At 28.5% G+C, this 27,025-nt stretch overlaps 1 protein-coding gene across 2 annotated transcripts in view; it reads left to right on the top strand.

Annotated features, from left to right (window-relative positions):
• Positions 1-27,025, top strand: part of Nipped-A (Transcription-associated protein Nipped-A) — a 375,844-nt gene that overhangs the window by 255,711 nt on the left and 93,108 nt on the right. For both annotated transcript variants that reach the window (XM_075378320.1, XM_075378311.1), the window contains 3 exons: positions 11,964-12,239; positions 18,199-18,387; positions 20,696-20,792. In XM_075378320.1, coding sequence (XP_075234435.1) covers positions 11,964-12,239; positions 18,199-18,387; positions 20,696-20,792 — 562 coding nt within the window. The remainder of the gene's footprint in view (positions 1-11,963; positions 12,240-18,198; positions 18,388-20,695; positions 20,793-27,025) is intronic.

Here is a 27,025-nt window from a genome sequence, read left to right as displayed (position 1 = left end):
ATAATTTTACCGTATTGTCTATTTTCAATGTTTAAAAATAGGTTCAATGTTAGAACCTAATAGGATATTGTTTTTGAGCTTTTGTCTATTACAAAACTCCTTAACATTTAATAACAAATTAATTAAAAATATTTTAAGAATTTGAATGATCATATCTTTAATTCATTTCATATATCTTTTTTTTAGAGTGACCAGGTCCGTGGTCCATTCATACTGCTCTACTGCAGTTTTACTGATCTTTCTAAATATTAGATGCTTATTATTTCCCAAGATAAATTTGTAATGATATTACTTTAAATTTTTAATAACGGACCCTTAATAAAATTTTCTAAAACTAATGTATCATAACTTGTAAAATGATTGATAATAAAATAATTATGTTGTCAATGAGCTGCTCAACAGCAATTTCTTAAGCTTTGTGTAAGTTATCATTTGCCTCTTTAAAAATCTCCTATTATATCTCCTTGTAATATCAAATTTGCATATCATTTCTTAAATTGTTGCTACAATTATTTAAGTAGCAGTTATTATTGTTACCGAACAGAAACTGTGTACAGTCAAAAAATGCCTAAACGATAGAAAGTGATGTTTTTGTAGGCATTTTCATGATACATGAGCATAATAAATTGAGGTTGCTTATTGCAAAAGCAAATTCATTTGGATCCAATTTAGCACTTTCTATGAAATCTGATGTGATTAATTATGTCAAGCAAAACAGTATACACACAATTGATAGAAAGTAGTTGATTTTTTTTATTTCTTTGTTAAATATTTCAACCTCTTTCATGTTTTTAGTGATTTGTTGACTGTTTATACACGTGTTTCAAGAACTTTTGTTTAATTCAGGAGAATTTTCTTTCTCCTTTTCCAGAGTATACATTTGTTTAGTTTCTCTTCTCCATCACTTTTTTTTTTGTTTTTACTTCCATAATATGGTATATGATAATTGATCTGACTTTTGCTCATTATAGTACTTCTTTAATGTACTCTTTTTCCTTTTAGGATTAGGATTCAAAACTTCAGCAAAGTTTACATTTTTTGTTTGTTCCCTTCACCTGTGATGTATAGTTTTTCATAAATAACTACCATCTATAATTTAAAATAACTATAACAAACATTTCTTCTTACAACTTATAAGTAGATATGTTCATAGAAATATTCTCTTCTGCTTGCCTGAGAAGAATAGTATGTATGTGTATTCAAATTGGATATTTTGAAATAGATTGATTTGTATGATGTTATGGAAGTCTCAAGATGTCTTGTGCTCCTTCATTAAATGGAGTTCCTTAGGCAGCTGCAACTGTTGTGTTTTGTTTTGTGAATACTTGTAGCTTGTTACATTCCTATATTGAGTTTACAAAATATTAAAATATTGATCCCTTATGAATTTTCAGCTCAGGTAAATATTGTACTCAAGGTAGTTTTCAGCTCAGTGCCCATACTTTTCAGCCATTGTGTAACTGATTCTTAATGTTTCTGAATAAGTAATGATGTATGCAAAGACTTGCATAATAGTGTAGTAGCCTACATTCATTTTTATCAGTGATACCTTAAAATAACACTTCGATGTAGATAGTAATACTAATTAAACTGTTCGAAATAGAGAGGAGTTCCAAAAAAAGATATTTTAACTTGAATTTATACATACTTTGTTTAAGTTTTCAAGTATTAACCTCTTGGTTAGTCTAGTTAACCTAAGATTATAATAATTTTTTTTCAATCTAGTACCAATTGAGTATCTTCTATTAGCAATTCATCTACCTTTAAAATAATATGTAATATACACCTTCTAGTAAATTCTAAGAAAAAAAATTTTCTGGAAATACTAGTTCTAGTAGTTTAATGTATTGAGTTACATCAGCATATTTCATTTATTTTAATTTTCCTAAAAAAATAGGACAAATTTTTTACATTGTAGAAACCAACTTTACTGACATCATGCCTTAGTTTAACCGGTTGTGTAGCTTCTAATACTATAGTCCCTTACTTACTTTTATTTTATTCTTAGACAGTTTATTTTAACTTAATACTGAGAACATTCCATTGTAATAAGAAAATATTTTTATGTGATATCAATGAGTTTTTGTTTTAATCATTCTATATTATAGAAGTTACTTCCTCATGCGTATGAGCACCTATTACTTATTTATTTGAAATTACATGACATAATGTCTTATTCTAGTCATAATAAGAGTGGTTAGAGATTGTATAACATGCTGTTCAACCCAATTAATTTTATTTCTTATTAAGTTGCAAAGATGTAACTTTATAAAATTAATTTTAAGAAATGAATTCTATAATTGGGTGATTTATTATTGTGATAATATTTTAATCTGTATTATACATTTAGCTCAATAATTGCCAATTAATTAAGTTTTACTAGCCTATAAATTACTGGAAACACTAATTCTAGTAAAATAATTGTTAATTTAAATAATAATTGTTTACCTTAATTTCTTTGCATACTATTTTGTTTACTTATTGTTACATCCTTAGAATAATGTCATTTGTAGATATCTGATAATTTTGTATTATAACATTGTAGGAGAATTTTTTTTTACAGTTTAGTGTATTGTTTAAATTTATTTCAGAATAAATGTTTCCCATAAAAATTGGATATTTAGTAAAAATTTTTATATTTTTTTAAATTAAGTTGTAAATTTCTACATTGTATGTCTATTCACGTTTATCGTACTGTATTGTATACTGTGCTCAGACTCCACTGGAAAATTCACCTCATTTATTTGCACATTCATAATAAGATTGTACATTTATAATTTTTACTTGAACATTGTTCTGTTGGTATAATTTTAAAAAAATAGTTAAAAGTAATTAATAAGTGATATATCCACCTTACCAGCAAATAAGTGTTAAGTCCTCGAGATCTTTCGGTTTTTTCAAACCATCATCAGGAGTTAAAATATTAAAATTAAGTCAAAAGTTAAAATACGTATACAGTCATGTTTGTTTATATTTTAACAGTATACTATATACTGTTAACATGCAAAGTTAGTGCATTGTTTAAATTTATTTAAGGATAAATGTTTCCCATAAAAAGTGGATATTTAGTAACAATGTTTATATTTTTTTTAAATTAAGTTTTAAATTTCAACATGTATGTCTATTCTTTGTATTGCAACAAATACACTAAATTAAAAGAGTATAATGTTAACATGCAAACAGTCAAGACTATTTACGTATTTTAACTTTTGACTTAATTCTTTAACTCCTGATGCTGGTTTGAAAAAACTAAGATCTCAAGGACTAAACACTTATTTGCTGCTAAGATGGATGTGTATCACTTATTAGTTACTTTTAATTGTTTTATGATTTTTACCAAAATACTTTCAGGAATTTAATAAAAAATATATATTTTTTATTTGTAAATTAATTTTAAAATTACATGAATCTATGATCAACAGTTACTACTAACACTGGTAGCATGCAGTGAAATTGCACCTGATTATTTTTAATTTGGTGATCTACAAGAACTGTTTATTAAGCATGGTTTTAACAGTTCATTTTTTCCTATTACCCTTCTATTTTCAATATATTTACATAATTAATTTACTTGCTAAATTACATTATTATGGAACTCACCCTTTGTATTTTAATGTGCACCAATTCAACAATACTCATTTTCAGAAAGCTCAGCATTACATCAGTCTCCTCACATTCAGTTTGCAAAAGGAATCTTATCGCATTTTACTATGCACCTGTTTATGCTTTCTGATTTTTTACTTTACCCACGTATATTTTCTACATACTGCTGAGCTAGACTGCAGTGAGCTGCCCACTCCTCTTACAACATAGTTGTGTTGAGAGCATCATTCAATTTATTATCTGCAGTAAAGTTGCAATGGATCTGCCTGCAGATTGTCACATAATGATGTGCCCACCATACACTAAACCCCCACCATTCGAGTTACAATCTTCCTCTGTTTCTGTTTTTTCTTGTGAACAAGTCTCTTCCATTTCAGTGTGCTGTGAAATCAATTCATTTACCATCAGTGGGTGAATTTGACAAATTTTTATCATAAACTTCACATAAGTATAAATTCCACTGAGCACAAATATTGTGATCAACTTTCAGCTTAATTTTACAAAATTCTACTGGAGCATTATCTATGCTTCAGTAGTTAATAGGATGTATTATTCTATAATATTCTAAATCAGAATTTTTTGAAAGATTCTTTCTATTGGTTTGGACTTTTAGCAGTTTTTTTTTTTTAATAAACCTTATGGGCTGTTATTAAAAACCAGTGTATTAGCTGTAAATTAGAGGAATCCTGTAATATACAGTTTCATTTCATGTATACTTAAACATAACCAGAGTTTGTATGAATCCTTTTTTTATAGAATTTGTTTACATGAAGAACTTATACTTATGTGAATAAACTTTGTTTTATTACATTTTTATCAGTACTTAATTTTTTAAGGATGCAGTATCTGGGTATTTTAAACAGAAGATTAATGAAATTGCTTTCTAATAATTTAGTTATTCAAGCTGTAAGAAAAGATAATTATGATATGTTGAATCTTGTGAAGACAAATCATGTTGATATTATATTAGTGATAAATAGTTTTAATTTTAAAATAATAAATTATATTGAGATAACCTTTTCAAATTATTTAAGTGTGTTAATGAATATTCATATTGTAAAATTACTTGTATATATTATATTGATTTATTTTTATTGTTTTTTGTTATTTTTTCATGTCAAGCAAAATGTACATATCATTTTTAAATATTAGAATAAATGTTTGTGTATTCTTTCAAAACTACTATAAGACTAGTGGTAGAAATGAAGCCAATAGATCCAATACAGACTGTTTTGTCTTCTTTTTAGAAAAATAAAGTTTATACTGGATCTTGCTCATTTCCTGAAATAAGTTTCTTTAATTAAGCATAATATTATAACAAATTATTATTTAGAGCATCTATTCAGGTTTTAAATTATTACTTAGTTCTCAATAAATAATTCACTTTATTGTTGTCTGAGCTCATCATAGGCTTACTTCTCAAACACTGGCATCTTTTAAAACATATCTTCTCATAATATACTCATAGTTATTTAATTCCTATCATCACACAAATAAGTTTATCCATTAAACAATTATGCTAACTGATAGAATTGCAAGCTAATTTGTGTGTATAAATGAAAATAATTATATATATATATATAATTAAAGATTACTTCCAGTTTTATCTTAAATAGTCATATTTTGTTCAGATGTTTAACCAGAATTAATGTGAATCTGGTTTAGAAATAAGAAAGCAATTTACCTATAATTGAATTTTCTTTCTTAATCATGGAAATTTTGCTTACTTATTTTTTTAGTAATGTCAGCTTGTGAACGAAAACATTGTAGAACTAATTACTTGACTATAGATTAAATTTGAGTTAGGGTATTACATTAGTTTTCTTTTTGTATTAACCAGTTATAGCATCTAGGAAACTAGTCTATTAGTATTCAGTGCTGTGATTAAAATAATCCTAATAATATTAACAGCATGCATCCACAAAGATCAATTGATCTATAGAGCCAGTTTATTAAATTTGACTTCTCCCTTATACATTTTATTTTTCTTCAGTCTTGCTTATAATTGGCAATGACCAGGAGGCTGCCCAATGAGAAACCAGTTTTAGCATCAGGTTCTTAAAAGGATACATTAACTCAGGACCAGTTGTTGATATGGAATCTTAGAACTCTTTTGATGTTTAGAATCTGGTTTGAATCATATAATGTAGTGGTACTGGTTCTTATTTTGATTGGGACAGTATACAACCATTTTTTATACAGGAAAACACTATCCAGTTGACATTTCCTGTGATTTTATCTTCATACTTTCAAATTCTGATTTCTTATAAAGGTGTGTGTTTGTGTATACACAAACACCAATTATATTTTAACCAAAACCAAAAAACAGCTTCAGGGAACAAGGGATAATGAGAAAGGTAAAATGTACCTACAAAAGGACTATGAATGAAATAAAATATCTCCCCAATCCCCAAGCAAGTGTCTGAAGGTGTTGACCAGATGATGGTATCCATTCTGTCTACAAAAGAACAGGTTATCTTTATCCGAGATGAGAGTAACCTATCACTGTAAAGCAGTTTTGTGTTGACCAGCTGAGATAAATGTTTCAAAAAATTGTTCTTCCTCCACACTAAAGTGTTCCCTGATATTCAGGTTTTTTGAGAAAACTTTTACCTATTACCAGAACCAAGCGGCATGTCGGAAGAGTTCAGATTAAATTGTTAAAAAATAATTTTATTGAACAATAGTTATATTTAGCCTTATAAGTCTGAATTTCCTGTTAACGTGTTACACATAGCTATTCGCCACTGATATCTTATTAAAAGGAAAGATAACAAAAATAATATTCTGACTCATACATTCTCATTCTCAGCTACTTCATTCCATTATTCCTCAAAGCTAAAGTATGTTAATCTGTACATCAGTACTATTGCATTTATCTTGTTTTTAAACTATACATCTATTGTATATTTACTTCTAAAATTTTCTCATACGCATCAAACTGTATTGATTAAACTTTGTGTGTTCCAATTTTATTTTTAATGCTTGAATTCTTTATAATCATAAATAATTGCATTAGATTTTTTAAAAATAAACTTAAGAGAATTTATCCACAGATTGTACAACCTGCAGGCAGATCTGTCATAAAAACCATTATGTAACATAGAACGTTGGGAATTGTTCATGTAGTAACTAATTTTATTTACTTCTGAAATCCAAGCTCTGTATCTTGAAGCTCCTTTTGACGGGAGACAAAATGAAAAATAGTTTTTAAAATTTGCTCTTAAACTTACGTTATTATTTTGTAAAACAGAAATTGGAGTCTATAGATTTCTTTTAATTTATAGGATCATTTTCAAATCGTTGAAAGGAACTCTGATACCCTTTTTGGAAAACAATTGTTTTGTAATCTACTAGCGTAGGAAGAATTTTAACAAAAATCTTAAGACAAAAAATATGTAAATAAAATTTAAAATTTGCATTATAATGATTCTCAGCAGATTTCTGAAGAATTTGGAAATTGCTGCTGTACCAGGTTATATTTATATACATACATATATATAAGATCTTTTTGTTCACCCTATCAAATACAAATCTTTACCAATTTTGATGAAACTTGGTGGAGTGTGTAAACCTATTGTGAATGTAGTCCTATTGATTTTTCAAGCAATTCAGTGAAGGTAGAGTTTAAAAAAGACAATTTTTCATTATTTGTGATCTACAATCCAAAATGAGATCTGGTATGAAGGACAGGGGTTGGTGTCCTTAATTGAATTAATGTTATACATTATATTCTTTAATTTTCTGAATTGAGATTTTTAGTTACACTATTCATTTTAGAAGCCCAGTTGGCTTTAATCAAGATTTTAAATGTTAATGTTACGTTGTTAAGTGTAAGATGTTCTTGGAAATTTTAGATTACTGAATTAATGTATCTTATAAATATTACTTATATTGTGAAATGAAGTCACATTGTTTGCTAAAGTGAATAACACCTTAGTAAGATTAAAAATAATATAAATTGTTCTCATCTTTTATTTTGAATGAGAAATAATCTGTTACAGGTAATTATTTTGGCTGAAATTAATTATTTATTTAATATATTTATAAGCACAATTTCAGTTGTTCCCAAGTTGATAATATTCAGTATTGACAAGTTTTTATGACTTAATGTGCCATGAATGTGTATATTAGAAAAACCATACCGTTAAATAATTTAATTGGCTCATAATGGAACTTGCTGAAAGAAACTTCGGATAAGATGTTAAAGTAAAAATTTCTCTTTTTTATAGTTCTGCAATGAAACGTCACACCTAAATGAATTTTCTTATAATAAATTAGAACAAAAATTATATTTGTGAAATTAAGATTAAGTATTGTTATTTTTTATTAGAAGTATTTGATTTCTTTTTGTTATTATTCGATTTAAATATAAGACAAATAAAACTTCCATTTTAATAATATGGTATTATTCTTACCTTTCATTCTTTGGTAATCACAATTTGACCTCAGTTCATGAAAATTTTTGTGACTGCAAACTTGACATTAATATCAATCCAAATGTTGAAAAATTAGTTTGAATTTCATTTTACTAAGGGGGCAGAAGATAAAAAAATGTTTATGGTTAATGTAACTTATAACTTCTTATTTGCAGGATCATTGCAGATATGGAGCAATTGGTTATTATTTCAATCGCTTTAAGTTTTGACATTTTTCATTAGATATTGGATTCCAAGAAATAGTATATGCCATCTAAGAGTAACAGTTGCAAATAAGCATTGAAAGTAACAAGTTCTAAACTGTATTTAGTGAACAAGGATTGCATATAGAGAAGAAAGATTGAAATAATTGTGAATATATTAAAACGTGGAAGATTATTTTTATTGTTAGCCACTATGATTTTACTAAGAAATAACTGCTTTTAAAAACAGACAGTGATGCTAAAAAGTGTTTTTTTTCCCTACTGGAATAAAAAATATACAATAATTTCTTTTTTAAATAGCATGTTTATCCTATTTCTGCCAATTGATGTTAAATTTTTTGAGATGAAATGAAAAATTAGGTAGGTAGTAGTTAATAATTTATTATTGGATTTACTTACAATCGGTTATCAAACATGAACTACCATTTAAAACATCATATTCATTGCTGGGAAAATCAATTTGAAAGTAAACAAAACAAATGTAACTTTACAAAGGAAGATAAACATCCCTGTACTAGTCTTTATATACTAGAAGTCATGGAATTTTGTTGTGGGTTGTAGAGTTATACAATGTGTGTAGGAAAATATTGAAAGTAGAGTAGCAAAATAGAGAGCTTTTATTTTTTTTTGTCTTCAGTCATTTGACTAGTTTTATGCAGCTCTCCAAGATTCCCTATCTAGTGCTGGTCGTCTCATTTTGGTATACCCCCTACATCCTACATCCCTAACAATTTGTTTTGGATATTCCAAACGTTGCCTGCCTGCATATATTCTAATCAATGTAACTAATGTAGCCTTACATTCAAGCATTTGAAGTGCCAAGAAAATGTTTGTCTTATTTGATTTTAATGTACTATGGATTAAGAAATAGAAAATTAATTTAAGAGAATGTTAATTGAATCCAATGGAACTTTTTTAAGAAAAAAGTTTGATCAAATTGGTAATGAAATAGAAGAAAACAATCAAATGTCAGATGTATAGACTTTAGTCTGAACAAGATGTGTTGACAATTTCAGTAGATGTCAACTACAGTGTGATTTTCTTTTTAAAGTTTGGTTTTCTGTTCATTTTTAAAATTCTACTTGTTATTTTCCTTAAAAGTCCATTTATCCATAATATTGTCTTTGTATCCATCCATTCTTTGTCTTTAAATGTGCAAATATACTTTTAATATATGAATATTTAATACATTTGTATCACTTTTTGACATTTAGTTGTGTGAATCATATTAAACTATTAGAAATGCTTTTCATGTGATCAGTCTCAAGTCGGATTGTCTTATTCATTATTTGGTTTCTGAAAAATTTTACATATGTATAATTTTTTTCTCTTATTTCGCTGGTAAATTCAATCTGATTAGTTATATTTTTTTATTTAATACAAATTTAACTTTTGTTTTTTATTTCTTCACACATAATCAAAACATTGATATATTTTATTCATTATTTTCTACATATGTGTTAGTTGAAGCATTACTCATCAGTGTTTAGAAAATCTAAATGCATAGAAGCACAGTAGTTTTGATGAATATGTTCAGTCAAATCAAAATTAAAAACCTGATACCCTAGTATCTAAACAGGAAAAAGAAAGAATTGTTACATTGTAATCTTCTTAATTCTTCTGTATCAGATACATTCATAATAACCGTTAAAGAAAATGAAAGTGACTAAAAACTGAGCCTCAGTGAGAAAACTTTTATTTTTTAATCAAAGTTCTTCACATCAAGTTGTCTTCTGCCAACCAAGTAACTTATTTCATAAACATCATGGTTTGAACATTTTATATTGCCTTGAGACTGCAATGGCTTTCGAGTACTCTTTTAACATTAAATTGATTGGCAAATTCTTAAATAATAAAAGCAGTAAATTCTCTTCTGTTATGACTTCAAAATATGAAGGTGGATACTATTATACAGTAAATGTTTAATAAATTATTTGCTACTTCCTCTGTTCTTTTACTTTTTAAAGGTTTTAGTTAAATAAATTTTGCAAAATAATCTTGATAACATAGAATAATTAGACATTTTTTATCAGGTTTTGTCTGCCGGTCTCAAATTATATTGTTTTCTGGAATTGAAAATATTGCTTAGAATGAGCCTTACAGTTGGACCTTTACCTATTTCCTTTTCTTTAATTGATTCATTTGACAAAAACCAAGAAACTATTAATGATGTCTCTCTTAATATTGTGATGTTTCAATTTCAGTTCTTGTGTGCAGTTTTAATGTAAGCATTATGAATAATATGTAGTTTATTAATGTTTTAAAAATAATTGCTTATAATCCCCATCAGTTAGTTTTCCAGCAATACTAATCATTAAAATGTCAAGGATGTTGAAATGATGTGTAAGAGATTCATTGTCTTTTCTATTGAAAATTTTACTTTAAAAAGTGAACTTTTTCACTACTTAAACCCTTCTAAATGAGTAATTTATGAACCACAAATTAAGAATAAAAGCAGTTAAAAAAATGGGAAGGTTGATGATCTGCAGCAGTAACAGCCAATTTGTAAATATGTACAAAATTAATACCAGATTTTGGATGTTTTTTATTTGCTCAGCGCAATAATCACAGTGTTATATCACTCATTTTGAACTTTTGTTACTTTATAACATGTAATATTTGGCATGAGAATTTATTTTAGAAATATCGATTTTAAAAGTTTGTTCCCACTTCGGTTTCTATGCTTCAGCTGGATTTTTTTTTATGTGAATTAGTAGGATTGTTATAATGTTGGTAATTGTAATATTTAAAATTAATTATGTCTGTTAACTACACAAATGTGTGAAAGGAGAAATAATTTATTTTTTTATTCTACTGATACTGTAGCAGCTAAAGTGTTCAACTGTTTATTATTTAGTTAAAAGATTGGTTAAAAAAACTATGATGCTCTGAAATCTTTACAGACATAAAAAAAATGATGTTAACAGTTTTTAAAAAACACTCCATCAGAATTAATCTGTCACATTGTAGAAAAAAAGTTGTACCACTTCTAAAATATGCTGAGAGAAATTGTGTCAATGTAGAAATAATCCAGGCTGTTAAAGTTTAAATTCATCTTTATAGAAGTAAAATATATATATATAAATAAATAAAGCTCATTTTTATATCTCGTTACAATATGAAAAAATATTGATAGGGAAGAGTAGAATGTTATAATTTCAAAAGGATAATGTAATGTGTCTGTTTCTTGAAATAGACAGTAACAGGAAACAAACAGTTCATAGAATGAAAGTATGCTTACAAGAATGACTTTTTCAATAGATTAATGTAAAGTGTACTTTTACATGTTCATATATTGCAAGTATAAAATCAAAGTGGATAAATATTTTAGTTAGATTAATATTAAAATAATACTTCACCTATGAAAATCAGCACTTTTAACTACCTAATTCTTGAAGATATCTTCAATTTTAAATTCACTAAATTTTAATGATGATTGTTTGCTATTGTCATCAGCCTTTAGATAAATACAAAAAAATCAGGCAAACTGCATCCAGCATTTAAATTTTGCAATCCATGGAAATTGGTGTATCCATTGTGACAGATCTTTCCCAATGGCTTTTTTTTTACTTCTTATCATTTGATTCTCCATGATGTTTAAATGTTCCAGTTGTTGTGAAACTATAATATTGTTGTAGCTTAGTGTCTTATGTATGTGAGTTTTCCAGTATGAATTTTATTCTTAAATACAAACATTATGCCTTTAATTTCTTCACAGATAATGGAGTTGCAAGAAGCATTTCAGATACATCAGGGTTTAGTCCATGAACAGAGTAATTCTCTTCATGATATGAAAACTATCGTTAAAACATGGCGTAATCGTCTACCAGTGATTGCTGATGATTTGAGTCATTGGAGTGATGTGTTTACATGGCGTCAGCATCACTACCAGTTTATCTTATCACATTATGATTCCCATGATAAGCCAAATCATAATATAATGGGAGCACAACAAGCTTCAGCTGCTAATGTATCTCAGCATGCCTCGGCACAGGTAAGTCCATGACCTGTAAATTAAATTGTTCTAAGTAAGTCTACTGTTTTATAAAATAGTTCTAGCTCATTGGGAATTACTTTTATTTAGTTATACATTTTTCCTACTCCAGAACTTTGTAGGTTCAGTAAAAGAGTAAAAGAAACTGTGATTTATTATTCTTTGAATTACTATAAATTCTTAAAATCTGTCTGTCTGAGATAAATGTTCTGAATAAGTAAGTTGTTTATTTTTCACGTGATAACTATTAACAGTTAAGCTCAAGGTCAGGACTTGTCAGTTATACAATAAATACAAAGAAGTGAACACTCCAAATAATTTATGCATTCCAGATAATACAATGTTGAATTATAATAGTTAATAAAGATTTGAAAAAATTACAGAATCATTGTGTAAAACTTTACATAATAGATTAAAATAATCATTTACCAAAATCTCCCGTACAACATAGCAGTTTCTCTTAATCATGGATATATGCACAACTTGTGTTCAAATTTTTTAAAAATGTAATAAAAATTAAGTCACTAGGCAAGTAGTTGTTGAAATAAATAACCAACAAAATAAAGAATTTCTATAAGAAGACATGTTTTATTCATGATTATTTTACTTTTGTTTATCTCTGTTATGATCATGGTTAAATTGGTTCCTCTGCTCAAAAAGTTAAAATAGAAATCAGTGACAGCATGGATGAAAAAGTATCTTTAAAAAACTGTTCAACAAGAGGAATAGTAGGGAATGTTACTTAGCTTATACAATTTTTCTGCATATGAAAAAACATGCTCATCAAATTTGTTCCCCAGAATTATAACAGCAGGATAAAATAGGATAATAATACAGACCTTGAGCAAAGTTGTTACATTAATGAGTATAAGATATGCAATTGATAGTTCCTTCATTGCAAATGAAAAGAGTTTTAAAAGTTAGAAAGTGGTTTACTTTTAAACTAAGAAATAAACTATAGTCATTAAGAGTAATAACACTTCTGAGATAAAAATCAGATCATAGTCTTTCTGTCAGTGAGATAAAAACAACTAGTTTCAAATCATGTTCTCTCTTGAATTCCAGTTTCAGATCTATAATAATAGTTATAAATAAGTTAACATTAAAGTTGTATCATGCATTTAGAAAGGTTAGTGCTAACCTAATTCAACACAAACCCTGCAATCCTAACAGATGATTAACAGGCCAAAGAAAATACTATCTGCAAAATCCAACCTGTTGATTGTCCCACTGATTTCATTCAAAAACCCTCTTTTGAAATCTGTTTATAACATAAAATATTATTAGACTCCAAGTGGCCAATAAGGTATAAAGGAGTAATAACATTTAGGTGGACGAATAAATACAATTAATATAATATTAATGAACATTAATTTATCCACAGCTTCAGATTAATTAATTGGCATTATCTATGTATTCTTTTTATCCAGTTTTTAATGTGAATGATGAACAGAAAAGAATAATGCTATCTTGAGTATTATTTTGTTATTCATATTTTATTCTTTTATGACCTATATAACCTTTTAGTTATATCTTATTCAATTAGCTTATAGTGTTAAAGTAAACAAACTGTGCGTACGAGTGTTCAGGTGGTCCATTCACTAGCATCTCCTGTAAATCCTGTTGCATATAAAAGAAACTATGCGATGTTAATATTTAGTAATCACATGCTATTGTATTTTACAAAAATTATACTTATATTTCAATTAATTAATTTATGGTGACTAATATGAGTAGTGATTATTATATTACATATGGATATGGCCACATTTTGAAATGGTACTGATAGAAGGGACGTGATGAAATCACTAACACAAACGCAACGTTTGTTTATTCTTCATTTTTCAAGTTAATTGAATACAGTGTGTGCTAAAAATATGTAATTATCAGTGAAATGTGCGCTTTTCCTTGATTTTTGTTAGATTTCAATCTTGCAATATTTTTTCACTTATAGAAATTTTTTCTTCTCAGTGAGAAGATGTTTTGGTGCTATGTAGTTTGAATTAAAGTATTTTTCACGACCAGTTAAGTAGTTAGGAAAAAAATGTACTCATTTGGAAGATTATTCTCTGAAATGTTTTTTTGAGAGGAGGTTTGTTTATTAATAATTTATTAACTAATGAATTTAATGCATTAAGTTCAAATTTGAAGTTAACTGTTACTTATTCATTTCATTCTATTATTACAACCTAAGATATGCTCTTATGCATATTTCAACTAGGAAGACATGATCAATGACATTAATGTGTGAAAAAATGCCCAAACTCTGCCATTCATAGTAACAATTATATAAAACTAGAATTTAAAATAGTTAATTAAACATTTCTGGCAAAGAATTGTTATATAATTTAATTTAAAAATTCTTCTGGAATCAACTTTTTTGGAAAAAGCACAAATTTTAATTTCATTTCCTGTGTATTGATAGCAATAAAATTAATAACTTTTTTTTAGTCTTGTTCATGTTGATGGTTAATGAAAGTATTTTTTTGTATACTCAATTCTGATATTTTAATAACTAAGTATGAGTTCTTCCAGGTTAGAAGCTGATACTTGCATCTTCATTGAATGGAGGATGGTAATTTGTCTTTAATCAGAATATATTGCCTGATTGTGTGTCTTTAATCTAGAATCAGGCAATAAGGCATAAAATCAGGTTATGAATCAGTCTGAGACTAGTCAGGGTTGTACAATGTAAAAAGAAGAATATACAATTTGAAGTAATTTAGCAGCATTGCAGAAGAAATATTTGGATGAGCTTTATCTTAAAGGAACAGAAATCAATTTTTACTTATTCTTCACTTGTATTTAATTGCTGGCTTCACTTTTCCAGTTCATAATTCAACTTGATACTGGACAAATATTTTGAGTCAAATATTTTAAGAAATTTTAGGTAAAAATACCTTTAGAAATCTAAAATATGGTGATTGTGATCATATTTGTGATTGAAACTTTTTGAATTTCTGGAAGATTGTTCCATTATATTTCCATTGCATAGTTTTTATATTTTATTCAGGAGTCACAACAGAATAAAAAATTTGCCTTCTATATAAGACATTAAAGAAGTTTATTTACCCACTAAATTATCTGTTTGTATTCTGATGTAAGTATACAAAGAACCCATCTTGTCTTACTTTCTGGACTGTATTTTCTTGTGCGGTATTTCCTTAACACTCACAATACGTGTTCCAACTTCTGTAACATTTGTGTAGTGGTTATTCACCAGTTAGCCAGAAAAATCTTATCAATTTTTAATATATTGGTTATTAAACATTTTCAGACACCGAACATGGCGTCAAATGTCCAGACACTCTTCCTTTACACTGAATAAGCCAAGAAAGCTTTCTTTCTTTTTCCCGTTAAGCCTCCGGTAACTACCGTTTAGATAATTCTTCAGAGGATGAATGAGGATGATATGTATGAGTGTAAATGAAGTGTAGTCTTGTACATTCTCAGTTCGACCATTCCTGACATGTGTGGTTAATTGAAACCCAACCGCCAAAGAACACCGGTATCCACGATCTAGTATTCAAATCCGTGTAAAAATAACTGGCTTTACTAGGACTTGAACGCTGTAACTCTTGACTTCCAAATCAGCTGATTTGGGAAGACGCGTTAACCACTAGACCAACCCGGTGGGTTAAGCCAAGAAAGCTTGTACAAGCTGAACTTTACAGAGTGAATAATCTTTCCAATTACTTGTTCATAATGACATGTTAGTATGGCAAAGCAAATTATTACCCATTGTCAAGGATGTCGCATAAAAAGTATTGTAGCCCATGAAAATAATTAGAATAAGACAATCATGTGGAGAAATTGGTCTTAGCTGTCTGTATTTGGGAGGTTGATGAATGGGTTCCTCATAGCATCTTCTTATATATATATATATATAATATATTCCTAGACAGTCACTACATAACAGTTTTATTGCATTCTCCCTGCCTATCTATGTTATACAAAACTACAATAGAGATTTAAATTAGCACACAGTATTGGCAGTATTTTCAGTAATGATTTAGTTAACATTGACAAACTTATGAAATCTCAGAAACTCTTAAGCTTTCTTTTGAGTTTTGTATTTTACTATCACTGTTTGTTTTGGGGAAACCCCTCACCCTTCCTACTGCAATTATCTGTGTTTTACATATATTTTCTTTTAAAGTAATTAATTTCATAGCCTGTTTTATAATCTTAACAATTTTTTGTATTTTTGGTATAAACCCTTACTGTTTTTTTCTTACATGCTGCTAACTGGAAAATTTAATTTATAAGCTTCTGTGACTATTTCTCTTCTTGTTTTAAAAAAAATTATGTAGTGATTTATAATAATTACCATCAGTGCAGCATAATTGCAGCACTGCCTTGTAATTTCAGACAGTAATAATCTGCCTGTTTGGTCCTTCGTAAAACCAGTGAAAAAAAAAATTTTTATTCACAAAGTAATTTTGCCCAATTTAATACTTTTATGTTTGATAAACGTTCATTTCCAAATTGTTTTTTAAGTTTGTTAAAATTTTCAAAAGACGTAACCCCTTCAATAGAGAAATTTTATAATGAATTTTTGTGTAACGTTATTTGGAGTTTCTTATTCAAATATAGTAGCATCAGGAACTATACTCATGAAGTAGCTGAGTCAGTACAGTTACAACAGGAACTACTGATTATTGATGAAGTACCTGAGTCAGTACAGTTAATATGTACCTCATTTTGCAAGCATGATAATAGCAGATGTATATGACAAGGAAGGTCTTATTTAAATGTTGACCATCATCAAAAATTAACTGTGTTTTTTCTTGTTTACTAGAATTAATTCACTCATTGATATTTATTTTTCCTTTTTTTCTTATTTTATGCAATTGAATAGTTTTGTATGATTGAGTTTAATAAATGTTAAATTTTTACATGCAGTGTTTTGTTTTAGAGAGCTGTGTTTCCAACCACACTGATATTAAAATTTCTGTGCGTTAAACATTTTTTTGTGATTTTTATTTTCTAGGCAAGGCATCTTTGGAGATGTATGAGATTTCAATCATTTGAGAATTTTTGCCTGGGCATTTGATTTGTTCCAACTTTACCCAAAATGTATGGAGGATTTTGTAAATGGCTTATTTTATTAAGCATTAAGCAATACTTAGAAGTTTCACTGTTGGTTGCATCTGTGGTAGAAACTTGTGAGAGCCCGAATCTTGCAACCTTCTCTATATGTGTTTGCAATATAAGATTTTATTTGCAAATGAGTGATATCAAGCTGGTTGGCCATAACCATAATAATGTTAGAATTAAACTTTAACAATAAAATTAGACCCTACACTAAAAATTGACCCTAATCTTCATACAATCTGCTTATCACATTGTGTAGTTGGAAAGATTATTTTATGAATGTATTCTTTAACTAATTTTTTTTTATGTGTAAAATGTTCATAGTTTAACCATATTTTGTTAATATTTTAATATCTGAGAAGCTTGTTATTATTTTAACCCGGGCGATGATAATGCAAAAGCATTTTTCACCCAAAAAAAAAACCAATAAAAGTAATTTTAACAGTAATTTCAAAGAAACAAAAATAACGTCTCATAACTAATGAGGTGCCAGACTAGGTGGCTAGTTTTAAACAATCTAAGCATCAGCATTTCTTCCTTGTGTAGAATAGCATTTTTAGCATTCTCTTGCTATTCTGCAGTATATTGGCAAATTATATGGTACATATGCATAAGTTATCTACTGAAAGCTGCTGCACTCTTTACAAATACTTTGATCATCTGTAATCTGTAAAGTTCTAACAGCATTGGTGAGACATCCTTAGCCATAACTGAAGAAAATTAGTGCCATTTGCGTTGAAGTAAATGTAATACTCAGTATTATGTTAATAATTTGGGGAGAGAACTGTAGATTAGATTTATCACCACCAATGTAACTATACTTGTGAAGATATATTTTAATAATGATAGTATTTTTTTCTAGGCTATTATTCACTTTGGTAAAATAGCAAGAAAACAAAACCTGACTGGTGTTTGTCTCAGTACACTGACAAGAATATACACAATTACTGGAGTACTTATTGGTGATTTATTCCAGACTATAAAACAAACAATCAAATGCTACTTACAAATGGCTAACTCACCTGGTTCTTCTGGAAACGAACTTCAGCAGGTATCTCTTACATCACTTACTTGTTTATATTCCTCTTAACACTAAGATGAGATTTTCTTTCAAATGTATAATTTGTGAATTTCATTGTTGGTCAACTGTTGGCTCTTTCATTGTATTTTTTATTTTTATTTATACGCATAGTACCATTTTAATGAAGCCCTTTTAGATTAATGACCATACTCTAGATATTCGTTAATTTGTACTGATTAGTGATGGTGGTAGTAGTAGTTCTGCTAACAACTAATGCTATATAAAAAAAAAAACTGATTATCAATGTAAATGACAAAATGAAAATGTAAACTGGTTCAAACATGTGTCACAATTTAAACCAGTGGATTATATTTCTAATTAAATGTTTGTATGTTAGTTTTAGAATAACACTCAAATACTTAATGGTATATTTGTTGAACACAGTGGAAAATATTCAAGAGTCTGCACCTTCAATAATTTGCAATCGCAAACTAAAAATATTTAATATGAAAGATTTCTTGAAGTATCCAAAAACCTAATATCATCAGCATATTTATTAGTTTCACAGCCAGAAATTTCATGTGGATTCTAAAGGAAATTTTATCATGCAACAGATAATATTTTAAAGATATGATATATAACACAATATATAACACAATGTTATTTGTAGAGATCCTAACATCACAATTCCAAAGGATATGCATCTTTTTTTATTAAACATCTTATTTCAAAACAAATAAAACTCTCTGGTAAAACTCTGGTAGTATCAGTGGAATTGACTTTTTTCAACAAAGGATTAGCCCCTGATTTGAGAAAATAGCACAACATTTTGGAGCTGTTTTGAAGATGCCATTTATTCATTACAGATTGTAATTCTCAATCTTGTAATTTGATGCTTATGCTAGAGGTGATAGGTGATTACTATTAGCTAAACAGGTTGCATGTGGAACTTACTCAAGCCACAAGGATGTACCAGCTACAGACATGGTTTTTTGTCTTTTTAAGTTCATAGTTACTTTGTTGATGGTTTAATCTTTAATCTCCATTATAACTTATTTTTTAATCATAATCGTCTTGAGTTCAGAACATCTTATATTTTAGCAGACAACATTACAGCAATTTTTTGTTTTTATTTCATAAGATTTTGTCTCAGATTTCTTCTGTTTGAAATCTGTTTTAAAACATTTTCATTCTGTTTCAACTAGATTTATAAGTTTCCTTTCACTGTACTTTTTAACTTCTAGAGTTTATTTATAGTTCAGCATTTATAATGACTCATTTTTCATGTGTATAAGAATTACTCTGAAGATTTACTATTTTGGAACTGGATTGATAACTGAAATCCTTTTCTGCGTTCAGATTTTCTTTTACACTAAAAAGAAAAGCTCAATTTTGTTTTTACACCCTCCCCCACCACATTCAATTTTGTAACTCTCTCTCTCTTTCCAATCCTAATTAAGCCTTCTTCACAGAATTTTTCTGTCTATAGTTTTTCATTATTTCCTTTCTTATATCAGGAATGTAATATTATTTGCCCTATCATCTGAAATTGATTTTTCCTTCCTGATTTTCTTGTCTGAAAATCATCCAAAGTCAGGTTACTTCCTGTATTCCTCAGTATTTCAGTGTTTTTAAAACTATTCTATGTGGTCCAGCACTTTACCAGTTTTCATTCTTTTAATGGCTTTTGCTTGCATTCCTTCCACCTTCTGGATTCCCTCCTTATCATATAATATGTATATATATATACATATCCTCACGTATAAATCGGTCCAATAGTTTTTTATCTATAGCAGACACACATATCAGAAATATTGAAATAGAATCATAAATTATGTAGTATAGCATGTGTTGCTTTTACGTCCAACAGATAGCGCTGTTTTTAAAAAAAAAAACATGTTTGTACCTGTCACAGGTGTGACAGGTATATAAAAATGCGCATATTATTCAAATGCAATGTTGTGTCAAAATTTCAAAGCAATCGGTGAAGAACTTTCGGAAATTCAAAAATTACTAGATCAATTTCATTGAAATTTAGACATATTGTATTTCGTGTGTCTGAAGCATACAAAAATTTGATAAAGATGGTTGATTCGTTGTTGAGTTACACTTAATTTAAGGTCAAAAAAATTTGAGCAGGGCAAGTTAGAAGCATGGTTTGTTATGATGCTGCAATTTGGAACATTGATATTTCTTTATCTATGATATCTATTTTTAGCAATATTAAATGAAATTAAAATATTAAAACCAAACTAAATTAACAAAAAATCAGTCATCTTGTGCAGAACTGAACAAGAGATTTTATTACGTTATTAATAGACATTAATCTTTTTTACAGGCTTTACAAGTTGTTGAAGAAACCAATCTAAAATTTTTTAATAAAGAAATGACTTCAGAGTTTTATGCTCATAAAGGAATGCTTTTAGCTCAGATTGGTAAAATTTATTTTTTATTAACCATTATTTAATCATATTTATTGAGTCGTTATTTTAAGTAGATTTATAATTCTAACCAACCAGTTTGTTTTATTATTTAACTTTTCTTTTATATTTAATTTAACAGTGTTCTTCAATAGTTTTTTAAAAATATTTGTGTATTTCGATTTTTCATGGCATGGAAATTTTTAAACTTATTAAATCAGTAATGATTATTATAATTTTTGTGGATGGCTGAAGCTGTAATTTGATATACATTGAGGTAATGTTTATCATACACTGAATCATAAAAAGAAAGAATATTTTATAAGTAATCTTTATCTTGTATTACATTTTATGCATCATTTTACAAAGCAGATAAATACATTGTCATATATATGAGGAAAAAAGTTCAAGTTCAAGTACAAAAGTGTAACAGCACTCACTTATTTTTATTACAGAATTATTGCAAAGTTAAACTTTTTATACGAGGTGCTACCCAAAAGTTCGGGGAATTTTACCATAAAAATAAAATAGCTTATTATAATTTATAATTTTCACTGTCTCCTTCAAAGTAATCCCCTTGGGCATTGATACAGTGATCCCAGCGTTTTTCCCATGATTCCATGCATCCCAGGAAGTCTGCAGGTGTAAGTGTTCAAAGCACATTCTGTGTTTCTTCCTGAATCTCCTCAATTGTGTTAAAACTACGGCCTTTCAATTGAAATTTTATTTTCAGAAAGAGAAAAAAGTCGCAAGGGGCAAGGTGGGTGGGAGAATCACTACCTTCTTTGGCGCGTTGTCATGGTGCAGAATCCAGCTATTGTTGCCCCACAGATCTGAATGTTAGCACCTAATGCTTTCACGTAACCGCTTCAAAACTTCACAATTGAACATCCCATTGACAGTTTGACCAAGAGGAACAAATTTCTTATGGATATTGCCTTTGATGTCAAAAAACAATCATCATGAACTTCACGTTGCTGCGAACTTGGCGTGCTTTTTTTGGTCGCGGTGAACTTGGCGACATCCACTGCGATGACTGTTGCTTAGTTTCAGGGTCATACCCATACATCCATGTCTCATCACCGGTTATGATGTTGGAGATGAAGTTAGGGTCATCTCTTGCTGAATTTTTCAATTCACTACAGACAACTACGCGATTTTGTTTCTGGTCACTGTTCAACAGTCTCTGTATGAATTTTGCAGCAATGCGTCTCATGTTCAAATTGTCCGACAAGATGTGTTGCACAGACCCATATGACATTTGTACGATTGCACAAACATCATGGAGTGCTTGTCTACGATCTGCAACAATAGCCTCTCGCACTTTCACAATGTTTTCCGGTGTTGCACTTGTTGATGGTTTTCCTGAACACTCATCGTCATCGACTGTCGTTTGTCCATCTTTGAATCATTTGTACACAAAAAGGTTTTACTTTTACTCATAACATTATCACCAAATGCGTCCACAAGCATGCAATAGGTTTCTGCACCAATTTTTTTAAGCATGAAGCAAAATTTGATGCAGGTTATTTGCTCTTTAAAATCTGCCATTTAGAACTTCACCAAAGCACAACACAAAACACAACGTTACACAACTGCACTAAAGTCAACAATGCAGCCTCTCACCGTCACAGCTGTTGGAATACTGATTCACAAAAAGAGTACTGTTAGCCACATCTAGTGGCAGCAGGTCGTATCAGCAATGGTTCGCACGTGAAATTCAAATTCCCCGAACTTTTGGGTAGCACCTCATATACTATGATTATAAATGGGGTTTTGCATGAATGAATTACAGTTACTGATCTATAATTTTTCTGTTTTTTGCATGAACCTTTAAGATAGAAGATATCAATTTTCAGATGTAAAAAGTATTATTTTATACCCAGACCTAAGTAAAAAGCAAGAACCGTACTCCAATCTTTTTATGAATCTTTGACTTGATGTGTTTGATAATGTTAGTGGTATAAATTTTTTTTTTTTCCAAAACATTACTTCAACATATATCCTCCTATTCTGCTGTGACAACAGAATTTCTGAATATTTTTTAATGAAAATTCAAATGTTTGTAAAATGTTTCAGAATAATTAATATTAATTATAAAAAGAAGTAAATACTTTGTAACAATTTCTTATTTAAAATGACACAGTTATTAAAATAATTTATTGAAGTATGAATAAAAATAAAATTATTTCACAGTTTAAAATTCCACTCCATTTCTTGGGCACAGCTCAGTAAATATCATTATGAAACTTAGTAGGAAGGACAGTCATATCTTTATAACATTTGGAATTTTTTTACAAGTTAAACGTTCGTTATTAACTTGGAAAAAGATCTGGATGTTCTCTGGAACACGTAGAGAACTGTCAAAAACCTAATTAACTAAATTTTCTTCATATTAGATATGCACATTTCATGCCGTTATACTTAAGGGATACATTTTTTTAATGTATGATTCTAATATAAGCATTAGCTGAAGAAACTCATGAAAAATTCCTGAGCCCAAACTAGGAATTTTTTTTAAATTAGGAATTAGAGGCCATTAGTATCGATAGATTATTTTAACAGCTGAGCTGTGAGAAAACTTAATTCTGTATATTTAGTTTATTTCATGCATCACCCCTCTTATGTATAATTCCTTATTATATTAATCAAACACCATTTACTTTTAATTCTGACTATAGATTATAAATTTATTTTAGTCATATATTTAACCTGTTAATGCCTAGCAGTGCTAAATGGCATCCGTAATTCTTTGTTCTCTACGTACCTAAATTTCAGAGGTACTGTTAGTAAAATATGATTTTAATGGTTTGTAAGGTTATTAACAGAGGGTACAATTGTTACTATTTTGAATACGCCAGTTAGTGCAACTATGTTTCGTTTTGATGATTTCGTGTTGCACTCCGATTATAATGGAAAATCCATCAAGGTAATGAAATTTCTTTGTTACTTGTAATTTTTTTCTGCCAAATGTTTATTATCTTGGTTAGTGTTCTTAAAATTCATATGACATTTTAGTTTGCAATAATCTGGATATTTATTTTATTAACTATAACTAAACATAGTGGGTGCCAAATGGCACCACTAAGCACCTATACTGCTAATTTTACCAATGTTGATTTTTCTGGTTATTTTAGTGTTTTTCTTTTTATTACTATTTTTAGACAATTTCAAATTTTATTTTATGTCTTTCGATCGTCATAGATAAGAATAATAATTTGATATGGCTATCATAGCTATTAGTTTAATAACATGAAGTAAAATACTACAGCAATACACCTTGTAAAATAAATTTTCTAATATTTCTACCATAATGTCACCATTTAAAAAAAACTGGGAAAGATATTTCATAAATTATTCACAAAATAGTATGTTTGAAACAGATTCACAATGGTGGTTTTCAGGTCTGTGAAGATGAATGAAATATTGATGATACTAGAAGAAGATGAAGTTCTTATTGCTCTTGTTGTATCTATATTTATTGAACCACCTGATCCCGTGGTACATTCAGATGAAGACGATGGTGGACTGATAAATAACTTAAGCAAATGTCAGTTAGTTTCTGGAACTGAAGTAACTTTTTTTTTTATTTGTGGAGAATTGGAGCCGATGAATCTATTGGCTTTGTACTTGAAAAAATACCTGTTAGACAGTTATGATTCAGATAGCCCTTCTTATTCAAGTCATAATAATGATGGAAGTATTACTTCAATGTCCTGTCTTTTTAGTAGGCTTAAAGCGACCACCATGTAAAAAAACAAAAAAAAGAATGTGGACAAACAATGACATATTGAGGTACAACATAATTTTTCCGCAAATTAATTATAAAAAATATTGTGAAATGTCTCTTGTGATATTTTCAAATTATTTTTTAATGATGAGATCCTAAACGTACCGGTACCTGAAACTAACATTACACTCTTTTCACAAATAACCTGAATTCTTTCATCACCAAAGAAGAAATGAAAGTATTTCATGGTATACTAATTGTGTCTGGCTACAATATATTGCCTGGGAACTGAGTTCTAGTATGAAAAATGAACTTTTGTACAGATCAATAAGAAGAGATCGGTTTCTGTCAATAAATTGATTTATTCTCTTTGTAAACAACAAAGACTGTTGCAAATGAGAAAATGTGGAAATTTCACCCTTTTAAAAAGAGGTTTGCAGAAAATCTTATAGAAAAAGATATATATATATGAATAAAAATGCCACATGATGAAAGAGTTGCATACTTGATTCTAAACTAAGACAATGAGAACGCCAAGCAGCCCCTGCCACTGATTTTTTACGCCAATTTGTACAGGTGGCTTTAATAAATAATGTAAAGACCATTTTTATAGTAAAAGTAACAAAATGAAAGGATATTTATAATAAAAAAATTAAGTGTTACAAAAAATTAATTTAGGCATTAACTGGTTAATTGCTTAGTTTCTTTGTAATTACCTGTAAGTTTTAGTTTTACTACTCTTTTAACATTCATTTTTAGTATTTAGCAGTTAAAGATTGGATATACAGTTTCAGAAGTAAATTATGATTTGGAAAGGTAATGCTTTGTTCCTTTTTTTAATAACAGCTCAGATATTGATATCCTTTGTAGTCATCTGTTTGCCTAAGAGAGATAATTATTTTAACAAAAAATAAATATTTTAATAGGTTACAACTCATTAGTAAAATTATTCATTTTAATCGTAAGTACATCTACATGTGATAAAAGTTGTGGAAAAGAAGTATGCTCTTGCTACGTAAAGGATGATAATAAAGAATTATCATTAACAACAGGAACTAGGTAACAAATTTTATCTACACAACAATTTTAGATGACAGAATTTAATCTGTATGTTGGTTTGGAGCAAGGGACTCTAATGATTGAATCTCTTTATCTTAACAAGAATATCTATGTGTTAAGGTACCAAGAGGTCACCTTGCCCAAATTGCTATATAACATCTAACATGTTCTGTGCATTATCAAAATTCTGGCAAGGAACCTTCAGAATTTTGTGCAAAATTCCTGTTTATCCAAACCATACAGTTCTCCAAAACAGACTTATTTTAATGTTTATGTAGAGAAAGTTCTTCTGGTGGTTGTAGATTTTTCATATAAATTAGGTTGAAAATGTTTTTTTAAACTGAAAATAATATCGACTGTCATGTAGTCGACATGGAGATTTTCTTTTTGTTACCATCATTGATACCATTTTTAGAAGAGTCTCAACCCAAGCTTGTTAGCAATCTCCACATAGTTTTTCTCTGTTCCTTTTTCTTATTTTTATCGAGACATGTTTCTTGTGGCTTTATATATATTGCTTTTTTTAGGCCTATCCATTTTTTAGATAAAAATAAAATTTTAATAATAAAAATATTGCCCTGAAAACAAAACAATAATATTTTTTCAGTTATTCTTTTAACTTTAACTCACTGAAGTTTGCACTAAATTTAGAATAAATTTAAATTCATTTTAAATTGCTCACTGTTGTACTATTTTTTTTTCCTGTTGTGGAATAATTTTAATGAGTACATTACTTTATTTAGACAATAGTTGTTGATACATTTTGTTTTTAAGTTTGAAATTTATTTAGAGTAGTAATTAACATGATCTGTTAATGTATTGTTTTTTTGTTTTTTTCACATTCTATAAAATAAGGGTTTAAATCACCAACAGGTTCATCATTTGTAAGGGTGTAAAGAGCCCTTACATTTTATTTAAAAACAAAATAACAATGCACGAAACATTTAATTACTCATATAATACGACACTATTAACACTTACAGGATATAAAGGACCCTGATACTAAAATAAATTAAATAATAATTAAAAACAATAATGAAAAACAAAAGTCTTGACAATACCAACATTATTAAAAACCATGCATGTACCTCAAAAAATAACTACCTCAAAAAGAGAATTTTTCAGCAACAACTTTTATTGAATTACAATGCATGCAAATACAAGCAATACATGCAATACAAGGCATGCAAATACACAACTATCATTTCTTCATTATCATTTTCCAAATCAACACCAATATTATTTGTTAGATAGTACCCTTTTCTGAGGTCCTCATGTGTAGTACTCTCTTCCAGTAGATACCTGACTGTAAGCCATTTCTTACAAACACCACACATTATTGTGTCTTCAGCAGTTAATAAATATGAATTTGTTATTCACGTGTACTGATTCTGAGTCTGATCACCACCACTTGTTCTCAATTTACGTCACTCTTCCATTTATATGGAGAGGTTTTAAT

The sequence above is a fragment of the Lycorma delicatula genome, chromosome 1 (assembly GCF_047948215.1).
Source record: "Lycorma delicatula isolate Av1 chromosome 1, ASM4794821v1, whole genome shotgun sequence".
Classification (NCBI taxonomy): domain Eukaryota; kingdom Metazoa; phylum Arthropoda; class Insecta; order Hemiptera; family Fulgoridae; genus Lycorma; species Lycorma delicatula.
This window is presented reverse-complemented; position numbering and strand designations above follow the sequence as displayed.